Below are 12,911 nucleotides of genomic sequence, written 5' to 3' on the forward strand. Positions count from 1 at the left end.
CCCTCCTTCCGCAATGCTGAGATTCCCAAACTTGACTTGAACCAAGGGTACTCACTTGCCACTTGCTGTACAAAAGGGGAGACAGAGGAGCTCATTTTGGGGGAACGCTGTGGCGGTCTTACTTCTTTGCCTTCAAGGTCCTTAGACCTAGAGCTCTCTGACGTCTACTGTTCCAGCCTGGACACAGACACCCTTGGGTCTCTTCTCCCTGACCTTGACAGCTTTGTCCCCTCTCTAGGTTCCTGCTATTCCAAAGCCCAACACCTGGGGGTTTCTCTCTTTGCCCGCCTTGGCCCCCTGGCAGGACAGAGGTGGATTCCACCCTTTGAAGAAGTGGGTGTCCTGTCCCGCTGAGTGGTCTTCCCTCCCCACTGATCATCCCACTGTGGTCGCCTTCACCCCCTGCCTTCTCACTGGACAGATGGGAGCCCACGGCTGTTCCCATGTGGCTGCCGGGGGGGCAGGTGCCAAAAGTCTGACTGTGTAAGTGACAAGGAACAGGCTGAAATCCCACAACCGCATCAGCTACTTTTAAAGTGAGAGCTCCTTCTAGAAGGACGTCTTTCCTGAGTGGGGGTTGAGAGGAAGGCTCTGCTATGGCAAAGGGCTGCAGGTCACTTCCCGAAATAGATTCCCGCCTGGCACACGCAGACACAGTTTGCCCCCAGCCTGCCTTGCGGGAGACTGGCAGGGTATGCGATTTGGATCTGAATCAGTGGCTGTAAACACACAGCTGTGCCTTTCTGCCTCAGAGGAGTTTGATTTTCACTTGACTGCTCGGCGCACTGGGGTCTGGAGAAGGCAAAAGAGGGCCTGGGTGGTGGGGAGGGAGGGCTGGCGAGAGGAGGCGGGAGAAGCTTTGCAGAGCACGTGCCCCATGCGTGGGGAGGCTGAGTCACGGCTGGGTTTTCTCTCCGAGGGGACACTCTGTGGGGGAGGGGTTTTGGGCTGCTTTGGGCTGACAGGTGGAACCATCAGCTGCAACAGCTGGGGGTTCCTCCTTCCGAGGGAGTGGCAGGGTGTAGGGCTCAGTTTCTCCAAACTGACAATGTCTGACTCTTTTTGGTGAATAAAAATCTTAACTTCCCCGGAGTCTCAGAAGACCCGAGCCCATCTCCTGCCACGGGGAGTCACCTCTAGCCCTTTTCCTTTTCTGCACCCCGGCAGCCAAGCTGATTCGGTTGTTGTCTTACAGTTTCTAACGGACTTTGATATTTGCATGTCAAGCTACAATACTGTAATAATAAATACGCTTTCTGAAGCTTTACTTGGAGCCAGGACGGAGAGAGGGGCGGAGGAGGCTTAATGACCACTGCCTATAACCAGTATAGCCTGGACTCTCAGAACCTCCTTTTGGTCACCTCTAAGAGAGGACAGAGAGCAGCAGGATGACGCTGAGGTCCCCGGATGCCCACACTGCCTTCTTTCCCATGCCCCACAGTGCATGGGGTGATGTCGCAGCACCCACATGGGAGCACACCCCCTGCCCGGCTGACCTCACCCCCCACCTCCCGCACACACCCAGCTGGGCATCCTTCCAGAAGGGCAGGGACTCCAGAGCTGGCAGGGGTGACCCGCATGTGTTGCCCACCCTATTTCTGGTGACCCCTCCCTTCCTGCTCTCCAGGGGTCACACTGTGTGAGTGAGCCCTGGGGACTGGAGCAGGCCTATGACTTAGATAGCCGGTGGCACACTTAGTTCTGCTAGTGCCTTATCCTCACATCCTTGCCCAGGGCTTTTAAGTCCAGATCCAACTCCATGCTCTCCATGGTTTCTGTCCCGGTCTCCAAGGCTCGCAGCCACTTTCCAAGCAGGAAGGTGACTCTTTGCTCATTCTGAGAGATGATGAGCACAATTCAGGAATCCTAGCCTAGGAAGAAGCACAGACCTATGGGCACTCCCAGCTGGAGCAGGCTGTAGAGATTATTTAGTCCAAGCTATTGTACGTAGGAGGAAACCAGGGCTCAGAGAGGGCTGACCACTTCCCTGAGGCTGCACAGCTAGCATGCTGAAGCTAGGAGCAGGGGCCGCTGCATGGGGGCTTGCTGACGAGTTCCACCCGGTCCCGGAAGTCCTCACTGCTCAAGAGGGGCAGGTTTTTAGGCTTTCCTTCCCAAATGCCACTATGCAAGTCCCCCTCCACGTCTAGGTGGGCTGCGGTTTCACTACAGCTGGGCCTCAGGGCACTGGCGTGGGAGAGGCGAGCGCAACAGTCTGACCCAGTGGTCCCAAAGGGGCCCAAGGACTGTTTGCAATCCAAACCAACCCCATGTAATGATTTTTAACTGGTAGTCCTTTGCTGGAAGCCCAAAAGGGGTTTTTTTTTTTTTTTTTTTGACTAAGGTCGAAGCCCTTCGAGGGGCTCTGCTGAATCTAGGTACTTGAGAACTCATTCCACCAGAGTGGGAGGCTGTTTCCCATGATACACTGCAGAGGCATTGGGTGGGGGGAACAGCCTCCTGGGGAGGGAGCTGACCCCGCTCTGTTCCTGGAGCACCCTGGTTGTCTGCCGGCTGCCTCGCCTGCCAGGAGCCTCAGCCTTCCACTTCCTGATCGGGCCTGGAGCTGGGTGGGGGTTCTTCCTGCAGAGCTGCCTGTGAAGGAGCGGAGGTGGGCTGCTGACTTTTCCCCTCTCATTAGCTTTTCTTTTGGCCAGGGAGGGAGGAAAGGCAGAGGGAGGGAGGGAGGGGAGGGGGAGGGCGGGTGACAGCTGGCTCCCAGGGCTTCCGGGTCTCTGACTTTCCGGCTGCATTCCTTGGCAGGCAGGCGGGAGGGAAACGCCTGTTTGGAGATGCCAGTCTCCCTCAGCTGCGGGGCCTGTGGCTTCAACTCCAAGGAGCACCTTGACAAAGCTCCACGGCCATGTTGTCTCAGGCGGGTGGACCCCTGGTCCTCAACTCCTCTCTCCTCTGTGGCCTCCAGTGCTTGCTCGGGCACCTGCAACCCCATTTCCCAGCTTTGGAGCCTGAGGCTACAGCCGAGGGAGCTGCGCCTTAGGTGAAAGCCTCAAGGGAGGCTGATGCCAGTGTCACTCGGGCTGCCATTTCCCCTGCCTCGAGTGCATCACCCCCCTGTGGCCTCTTCCATGGGACGGTACGAAAGAAGAGGACCTTCTCTAGCTTCCCCTCCCCAGGCTGGAGTGCTCGCCAGGTGGCTTCGGCCACCACCCAGAGAGGGACAATCAGATTGCTGCTGCTGAGCCTTTGGCCGAAGGCGTTTGCATCTTCACACCCTCCTCCTATGCATCCCGGGGCCTGTGTGTCAGAGTCAGCCTAGCGGTAGGGCCTGAGGGGATGAGCGAGCCTAAGAGAGAGCAAGGGGACAGCGGGACTTTCGGCTCTGGCCACCCTCCCACCCTCCATGTCGTCTGTCAACAGCAAAACCAGGAGGACGGCGGAGAATGGCAGGAGGCCGGGCACTGGCATCTCTCTCCACAGAGAAGCCCCTGCTCCACCAGTCGGCAACACCGGGGCTCCCGCCAAGGACTGTGAGGAGAGGGAAGGTGATGGAGAGACGGCCCACGATGATGCCAGATCCTTCCTGCTGCATATTTTACAGCCGTTGTGAAAGGGAGCTTCTCAGTAAGTAGGACTAGGGGAGACAGGCTCTGAATCCGTGTGTGGGACGCCCCCTTGTGAGGCGGCTATGTGTTATAGTTCTCCAGCTGGGGCTCCTCGGATCAGACCCACCATGTACAGCGGTGTGGGTCATTCACTACACAAGGGCAGCTGAAGGTCGAGTAGGGGCTGAACTCCAGCCTGCACTGTGCTTGTCCAGCTGGGCATCTGTGGGGCTTGGGCCCATCAGAGGAGTCCTGTTTTCTGTTTTGAATGAAGGTATAACATGGGCTAGTTGCACCATGCCATAGACTTTCAGCTATGTTTGGTCTTGAACCCGGGTCTTTCCCGTCTGTCAAATAAGCAGAGCTTCGTGAAGGCTCTGCGGCTCCAGTGAACCCAACTACGTGATGCTCAGCACAGCATATCCCCAGACATTGGCTTTGTATATTCAAGTTCTGGGTGACTCCGAGTGAATTTCCATTGGAAGGAGAAACTCCCACAGCACTGCCTCTATTGGGGATTGCAAGGTATCTGCACCCAAACTAGTATGGCCCCAGCAGCTTCCATGAACCACTTTAAACTACTCCCCAGGATCTCCTGGAAAAGGGGCTGTGTCTGGCCTTTAACAGATAATCCCTCCACGTCATAATACATCTTAAGACTTGGAAGGAACAATCTGCTTTCTCCAAAGCTTCTTTTACCAAGAAAAGAAAGGAAATTGATGATGGGAGACTATCTGACTGAACTATCCAACCACCTGGATTAACGTTGCTTGCCACCAATTAGTCCTAAATGGCAGGTGGCCTCATATTCTTGGTCCATGAACTGCCTACCTTTACTCCTTCATGTTTCATATTAATCCCATGACACAGAGGGCCTTTTTATACATATTTCCCAGCACCGTGGGAATTCTATTGAACTATCTTTCAACGAGTTTTATAGTTTGCAGTATACAGCAGATGACATATTCATATAGACCTTCTTTTAGAGAAATCTAGCATTTTATGTATATTATATCCAGAAAAATGGCTATCAGATTGCAAGGCATATTGGTTGGTTGGTTAATTCCATTTGATTGGAACACTGGGCTGTTCAGACCAAGTTCTTGGGTTCCAGCCTCACGTACTCTGAGGGTTGCCACTATTCTACAGCCATAGGCCATTTCCTCCAACACAGCCATATCTTGTGGGTGTGTGGTGTTGTCGCAGGAGTACAGGGAACACGGATGCATCCATGCAAATCCATTTCCGCCACTGGAACCAAGAGATTGGAATGCACCACCCATTAGAGTCTTCATGAAAGGGAATCTAGAAACTTTTTGTTTGAAGTTTGGCCCTTCTATTATATAGATGCGAAAAATCTCAGGAGCTTGGAAGATTTTTTTTCTCCTTCAGCCAGCCTTGAAAACATCCCTGCACACTTGAGACGCTGGGAAGATGTCTGGTGCTTTCTCATTCCACATACTTTGTTAACAGACTTTGGAGGACCACTGACCCAACACTACTTCTGGGTTGAAGAGGCATCATTAAAAGCTCTTCACAGAGTTTCACTGAGATCATTCAGGCCTTTCCTGATACCCACGTCTCATAAAAAGCAGCCTGGAGATGTTTGAACATCTTGTCTGGGTACCAGCCTTCCTCTCTCCCACCCTCGGCCTACAAGGTCAACCTGAAGGGCTTCCAGGGGGCTCTGAGAGTTCTGTTGCCTTGCGTTTGCATCTAGTGGTCCAGCTTGCCTCACGGTATACTCTGGGTTCTTCAACAAAGTTCTTAAACATCGTCTACACACAGCATGCAGTCCTCAAAACCAATAGGGAGGGACAGGTTCCCACCACTCTCCGCAGGGCCTCAGGGGTGGAGAAGCTCCAGAAGGCTTTGTCTCTGGCAGCCTGTGGCAGCTTGTTAGTGTGTGAAGCCACATAGCCGTGGCAAAGCAGCCGCAAAGACACACAGGGGACCAGTAGGCCTTGCATTCTGCAAGTTCTGATTTCTCATGAGGAAAGCCCATAGAGAAGACCAAAGAAGGGATGAGCACCCATATTTTAATTGCCACCTACTACACTTATTGTGATGATCACATCTAGCAAATTCAAAATAATGTTTAAATTCCGTTAAAATGCATCTGGCTGTGACAGGTAGTTGATGAGGTTGCTTTCAGCCCAGAATTCTTACAATTTATGTTAAAAAGATGAAATAAAGATACTAATCACACGATAGTTAGGTTTACAAGGACTCTCCTCCTCAACAGAGAAAGGGGAGTGGGGGAAAGGGCAAATCAGCATCAGTGGGTTTCTGTCCTTTGGGAAGGGAAGTGTGGCCAGTTCCATGCATGGCCTTCCTGTTCCCTGGCTGCCATTTTGGTTCCCACTGGCTTGATGTTAACAATGCAGGCTGGGCCCCATGAACTCAGCAGCTCATTCTGATGAGCGAGTGAATGCGTGAGAACGAGTCCTTCCTGTACAGTAAGCTCTACACTCGAATCTTGGAGAGAATGGCATGAAAAGGAGAGATGGGTCTGTGCTGTTCTACAGACCACAGTACAGAACCTCCACTATGCACCATGGGGAAGACCTACTCGTTCAGCACTGTCGCCTGTTACCATGGGGTTTCCTATATGCCACTCTTGCACTCTATAACCCTCGAATCTCGATGTGCATGGGAAATAGGCCACTTCCCTACAAGAAGAGTGAACCTGTAGCCCACCTGTACTCCCTCTATCAGAATCAGGACAAGGCCTTGCTCCTGGGAGGACTTGTTTTTTCCTCCACCCCTCGGTGGCTACTGCCCTCCTCTCCCTGTTACGCTACGCGGATGAGGCTGACAGGGGCTGTAAGGGATGTCGGAACTCATGCAGAGGCCACTAATACACACGCCAGCTAGACTGCATCGCCAGAACCCATGCAGCACGGCCACCTTCTGCACACGCAAAAGCTGCCACACAGCAACATTAGCTCGCGACCTGCACCTGCGTGATTGCCAGAGTTCATTCACAGAGGGAAATTTGGAAATTTTTTTTTTTTCAGGTGAGCTATGGCTCTGAGCCAATTTAGTTCATGGTACAGTTCAATGGCCTTCTCCCTGGGCTGCTGCAGAAGATGCACAGGCCGAGCGGCCCCAAGGGCAGCACGGTCCCTCCTCCCCAAAGCCCTGAGCGGAATATCGAATGCAAGGCCCGAGGCAGGGCGGTTGTGTGTGCACCTTCTGCAGAGGGAGCCGCTTGGTCTCTTGCAAACCCATCCCTAGAAGAGAAGCTGCAGATGCTCGCAAAAGAAAAGGGGTGTATTGAGTGGGGAAAGCGCTGGACTCCCTCCCGCCTCGAAGGAAACGACGACGACGACGACGACAACAACAATAACAACCGAAGAAACAAAATAAAAAAAAAAAAAACCCAGAAGAAACGTTGAGGGAAGAAAACCAGCTGAACTTACCACACTGCGAGTGAACTTTTCTAAGGAGGTTCTACGACCTTGCTCACTTTCTGGCTTTAGGGGAAAAAAAAAAAAAAGGTAGGGAGAAAAATACAGAAAAAAAAAATCTTCAGCTTACACGTGGTTTCCAAATAGCAGCAGCGGCAGCTAATGAGCAAAAACAACAGCAAAACAGGGCGAAAAAATGGGAAAAGAGAAGCGGCCAGCGCTGTAGGTGAGTCAGTGGGAGAGACAGAAAACAAGCCTGCCGGAAATGGTGCTGCCTCTTGGAGCAGTTAGGAGAGAGGGGTGTTTGCTTCTCTAGGGGCCATCTGTCGCGCTGCAGGGCTCGGAGTGGGAGCGCCTGTGCCTTTGCACGGGGCCACGGTCAGCAGTTTGGAGCGGCCTGCTCCACTGGCTGTGCTCATGGGCAGGAGCCCCTGGTGTGTGTCCTTTAACCTGCAGGCAGACATCTAGGGCCCCAAGTGGGGACCCAGAACAGACTAGCTCTGAGGGCCGGGTGGTCTGTCGGGGATGCTGATGAGACATCAGGAAGTGGCCATGGGCAAGGTGAGGTCGTCAATTGCATCTACAGTCTGGGTTGGGATTCTGGGATTTTCCCACCCAGATGCAGCCAGAGAGTTTGCTAACTTTGGTGACTGCCTAGTGGCCACCTGTTGACTTTCATTCTGTGTTCTTAGAGCAAGGAGTGTCTACGCATGCCCTTTTATTCGGCAAAGGGCCTTGGGCCTCAGAAGGAGTGTTTTGGACAGTAAATGCTCTCTCGGTATGCAGGCAGGTGACCCCTTCTAAGTTTTACACAGGGCAGGCTACAGGAGGCTCAAGGACCGCTGTGGAGAACTCTTAGCTAAGGAGCCCGTGACATGGACCAGAAGAGACAAAGCCCGTGAATGCTCCCCCAAGCCTAGTCACTCACTACCACAGAAGGAGAGGAGGCTTTGGTGGGCACCTGACCCTCTCCCTAAGTTTCTAGCTTTTCTGAGAGGTTTTGGGAGAGAATTACATCCCGAATCTTTGCTAGTTTATCCCAGAGCCCTGTTCCAGGGTCCTGAGCCCGAGGCTGGGAAATCTGGAGAGTACAATCACTCACATGGACACACACACACACACACACACACAGAGCAAATAATGGAAACTGGAGAGCTGCACAAGCAGCTGGGTGTCTGTGGGTCTCCAGTGTGCCAAAAGCAGAGGGGCAGGCAAAGGGCAGCCGCCTGTCTGTGTGGACAAGGTCAGAGGGCTTCTTTGGCAGTCATGGCCCCGTCCCCTCAGCTGGCTGCCGGAAGACAGGATGTTGCAGAAGGAAAACACAACACACACACACACACACACACACACACACACACGACACCCCACGGTAGAGCCAGGCTGGTCTTTCTCCTTACACAAGGAGCCAAAGGGTACCATACCAAGTCTCGGCTCTGGGGACAGCAGGACTCAGCTTCAATCGGTGGGCGGCCCGAGGTGGCACACACTTGGCTTGGGTCAGGCTGCTCCTGAGCCCTGCAGCTAGCACGGTGTGCCTACCACTCCTGACCTCTGGCTACTGGGCTGGTGTTTACAGAGGGTCGCCGTCAGCCTGACTCACTTGGGTTCCTGCCTTGCATGAGCCCTCCGAGCTACCCTGGAAAATCATCATGGGTGCTTAATTGTCCCGGAGGAGCCCTCAAAACCCAGCTCACCTGCCCCTTGAGAACCTGGTTTGCCAGAGTGACTAACCTTATCTTTGACATCATTAGGACAGAGGGTGAACTAGGGATGAAGGCTCAGGAGGCTGTGGCTCCAGACTCCATCACGAGATGGAAAAGCAGAAAAAGCGAGGCCCGTCCACGTCCCCTCTCGTAGCTGGAGCTTGTGACTCTCACGTACCTTCATGATCTGGACATTTATGTCACATGGAAAGCCCATCTCTGAAATCAAGGCACTCTAGGCCTACCTGAAAATGCTGAGTTACAAATCCAGTCCACACCTGGAGACTCTCAGGGAGAAATGGGAAAAAAAAGTAGGTTTTGTCACTGTTTTTGGCAACAACTGACCCCTGGATATTGAAAGGGTGTTGGCATCGGTAAGAGCTTTTCTGCCGAAGAACGTCCTATAATCTGGGGGCTGGGAGGGTAATTCTAGTGAGTTTCATGCGTAATGTTTCACAGGAAAGCTGTGGGTTCCTCCCTCACGTGACCTCCTCCGGGATCGGGAGGACTTGCAGGCACAGGAGTATCAGCTCCACTCCCTGAGCCCGGGGTGTGCTCTCCCCTTGAGTTCAAAGCCACAAGGAGACTGAGTGGCTCCTGGCTTCTCCTGGGTATGTAGACGGGCTCGGAGGGGCCGGACTGCTAGAGCCTCAGAATTTCTCCAGACTGTGATCAGTTCAGGGTCTGGAGCCACGAGAAAGGGGAACGTTTGCTTCGACCATCTCCCATGAGATCTGGGCTGGAGATACCAGAAGTATCCATAACCTTTCTTGAAAAAAATGGGCATCTGATGTTCCCCTCCATCAGAGCCCCCTCTACCTACATCCTCCTGTAAGGGAGCTGGCAAGAGGCCAGGCTTTCCATTTTCCATCACAGTAGTGACATTTGATGGACAGGGTGCAGGCAACCAATAAAGCTGGGTTTCTGACAACCTGAGCTTTCCAGAAGTCCTCTTTCCCTTCTCAGACTATCAGGGATTTTCTCAGGGCTATCTAACAGCAGGATAGCAGGATATAAATGCTCTTCTAGACTCTGGAGTTAAATGGTACTGACCAGATACGCAGACAGGATCCTGGCACATGAGGTCGACAGTACACAGAAAGAAGGGCTGCGTGGCTGGGGGGACGCGGCCTGACAGACAGTGTGGCGGTGGACAACCACATGCTTAGGGACTGGGGCTGGCTGGCTGGGAGGGGAGAAGAGGGGTGCACATAGCTAGCGTGGCACGAAAGTGTGGATTTGAGTGCAAGGAGAGCCACACTTAACCACATGTGGGTCTCAGAGCACAGGTGGCAAAGTGTAGAGGGTTCGCAGGGATACTGGAATCCTGGGCCATCATCTCTCCTGCCTCCCCTTTCCCAGACCCCATGCCCCTCCCTGCTCTCCCTTCCCTCCTTCCCCAAATCCAGCTGAGTTCCTCCTGCTTCAGTTGCCCCTCGCCACTGACGTGCCGAGGGTCCCCGGGCACCCCCCCGCCCCCAACTCCAGACGTCAAGGTCTGCAGGGAACATGACTTGATTCCAAGGGGAGGAGGAATAAGAAGCTGGGGTGCACCTACTTTATGGCTAAAAGAAAAGGCAAACGCTGTGGGGTCGGGGAGGGAGGGGAAAGGGGTATCAGGGAGGGAATGATCCCAGGAATGACTTCCGGGACCAGACTGGGAACTGGAGGAGGGGCTCGGCACGTGTAAGATTTTCTACCCAGATGTTCTGCCCCGATCCTTGCCTCATCTTCATCCCTGAGTTGGTCAGGGAGATAAAATCTGTAGTGAGGGGGTTGGATTTTGTAGTGAGGGTCTCTTTCTGGTTTCCTGAGGGACTCGTTGGGGTCACTGCTAGCCCTGAATCCTTGTGCCAAGCCACTGTGGACTCAGTATTTGGTTACGCTCCCTGCTGTGGGCAGAACACTTGCAGACCAAGGTAATGGGAACATGGAGACAGGAAGCCACACTGTGGACCTTGGTGGCGGCTGGGGGTGGGGGTGCTGGGGTGGTGACAGTTCTGTCTTCCCTTAGAGAGGGAGCAGATAGAGAAGGGAAAGAAGAAAAGAGAAAATAAATAAAACCCAAGGGATGATAATCTCATTTCACGCCAGCAGCAAGCAGCAGGCAAGGGTCAACAGTGCTAAGAAAGGCGGGCCTGCCCTTCCCAATGATACCTTCTTCTTGGCCAGCAGCAAGTCCTGGTAGGCATTTGACCGGAGGAAGCGGGCATAGCTGTCACTCTTCATCAACTTGTAGATGTGTTCCTGGGAGGGGGAAGAAGTGGGAAGATGCAAGAAAGAACTATCAGCCACAACCCAACTGGCTAAGGGGAATCACAACCCAACTGGCCACTGGTTTAGGAAAGAAACACACAGGCATGCTTCCGTGTATCTAGAAACACTTGCAATGTTTGTTTTGTTTTGCCCCACCCAGAAACACCAAACAAAATGTATTTTCTCTCTTAGCATGAAACATCCTCAAGGGTCATGTCCCAAAGTCTTTGTAATTTGGCCTTGGTGCCATGTTGAGATGCAATATTGCTTAATGATTAAAACCACAGGCACAGCAATGAGAAGGACCGAGTACTGATACACCCAGCCACTTGGATGAATCTCAAGGGAATTATGATGAGCGAAATCTCAAGGGAATCCCCAGAAGGTTACATACTGTACAATTCCATTTATATAACATTCTTGAAATGACAAATTATAGAAACAGACAACAGATGAGTGCTTGCCAGGGGTTAAGGATGGGAGGGGGATGGGAGGGGAGGTTAGTGTTGTATGGAAACCGATTTGACAATAAATTATAAAAAAAATTAAAATAAAATTAAAAAAACATAAAAAAAGACAAAATGAAAGATTCTTGCAGTGATGAAATGCCTCTCTGTCCTACACACGTGATGGAGCTGTACAGAACTAAACACACACACACACACACACACACACACGCAGATGCACATGAGTACAAGTAAAATTGGGAAATCTGATACTCAGTGGATGTAGCAATGTCAATATCATGGTTATGAAATCATACTATAGTTTTGCAGATGTTACCATTACGGGAAGCTGGATAAATGGTACATCTCTGTATTATGTCTTATGACTGCATGTGAATCTAGCAGTATCTCAAAATAAAAAGCTTAATTAAAAGGGCCCCTGGGTGGCTCAGTCGGTTAAGCGTCTGACTTCGGCTCACGTCATGATCTCACAGTTCGTGGGTTGGAGCCCCACGACGGGTTCTGTGCTGACAGCTCAGGGCCTGGAGCCTGCTTCGGATTCTGTGTCTCCCTCCCTCTCTGTCCCTCTCCCACTCACACTCTATCTATCTCTCAAAAATAAATAAACATTAAGAAAATGAAGAAAAGGCTTAATTAAAAAAAAACATAGGCAATGATGCAATTAGGTCAGTTGTACATGTTAGGGTCACCATCCCATCCTGAAAGGGTGCCCTTGGCAACCATTTACGGAGCACGTGAGCAAGTGCAGCGGGCCTAGGGCTTCTATCCAGGAGGGGCAGATGCTGTGGCGTAGTATTCTCTCTTCTCCTGGGCTCCTCGAGGCATTTGCATTCTGGTCTTGGTGATGAATTTCACCCTTGACTTCCAGCTAATCCCTATAGTTTGTGGGCCCTTCCTAACAGATCTGTCCTCAACAAGGGCAGGAAAAGCCTGGTTCCTTAAAAGAGGGAGTTTGTTGATTGAAAAAGCGTTACTTATCAGTTGTGATGGAAAGTGCCTCAGCAGGAGAGCCTGGCTGTCGCAAGAGAGGACCTATTAAGAGGGACAGCGGGCTTTAACTAGGGATGGTGGGATTGCCGGCAGAGGCTGGCTTGGCAGAGGACGCATCTTCCCTTATGTTCACTCACTGTTCATCCCGTGAAGCTGGACAAGGACCCCAGCACTTGAGGGAATGAAAAGCTGGTCAGTGAGGAGACAGTGCTCAGTTGAGAGGCTGGATTGGTCATTAGGGACCTCTTCCTTGGGTACTTGCCCTCCAGGGGAGGGTAGAGGAAGAGAGGTCTCCCCTTAGCTGGGGTGGGGGGAGCACATTGTAGAGATACCTGGCTAGGCTTCTATTGCACCCCAGAGGGACCTTTGACAACGGCAAGGGTTTGCTGGGAGCCTCTCCCTTCCCACTTCAAAAGAAAGTGAAAGTAGAAAGCAACAAACTCCTTGGCCGCATATGGATCCTTTTCCATCTCATCTTCAGTTCAGGCACCTGCTTCATTCCTCCTGGAATGCCCCCAC

The 12,911-nt window shown here is 52.3% G+C and overlaps 1 protein-coding gene across 1 annotated transcript in view; it reads right to left on the minus strand.

Annotated features, from left to right (window-relative positions):
- The window catches only part of RGS6 (regulator of G protein signaling 6), a 588,233-nt gene that overhangs the window by 14,077 nt on the left and 561,245 nt on the right, over nt 1-12,911 (minus strand). Inside the window, exons 16-17 of the mRNA XM_049612524.1 lie at nt 10,837-10,926; nt 6,989-7,042 (exon numbers count right to left, since the gene is read on the minus strand). Coding sequence (XP_049468481.1) covers nt 6,989-7,042; nt 10,837-10,926 — 144 coding nt within the window. The remainder of the gene's footprint in view (nt 1-6,988; nt 7,043-10,836; nt 10,927-12,911) is intronic.

The sequence above is a fragment of the Panthera uncia genome, assembly GCF_023721935.1.
Source record: "Panthera uncia isolate 11264 chromosome B3 unlocalized genomic scaffold, Puncia_PCG_1.0 HiC_scaffold_1, whole genome shotgun sequence".
In the NCBI taxonomy this organism is placed as follows: domain Eukaryota; kingdom Metazoa; phylum Chordata; class Mammalia; order Carnivora; family Felidae; genus Panthera; species Panthera uncia.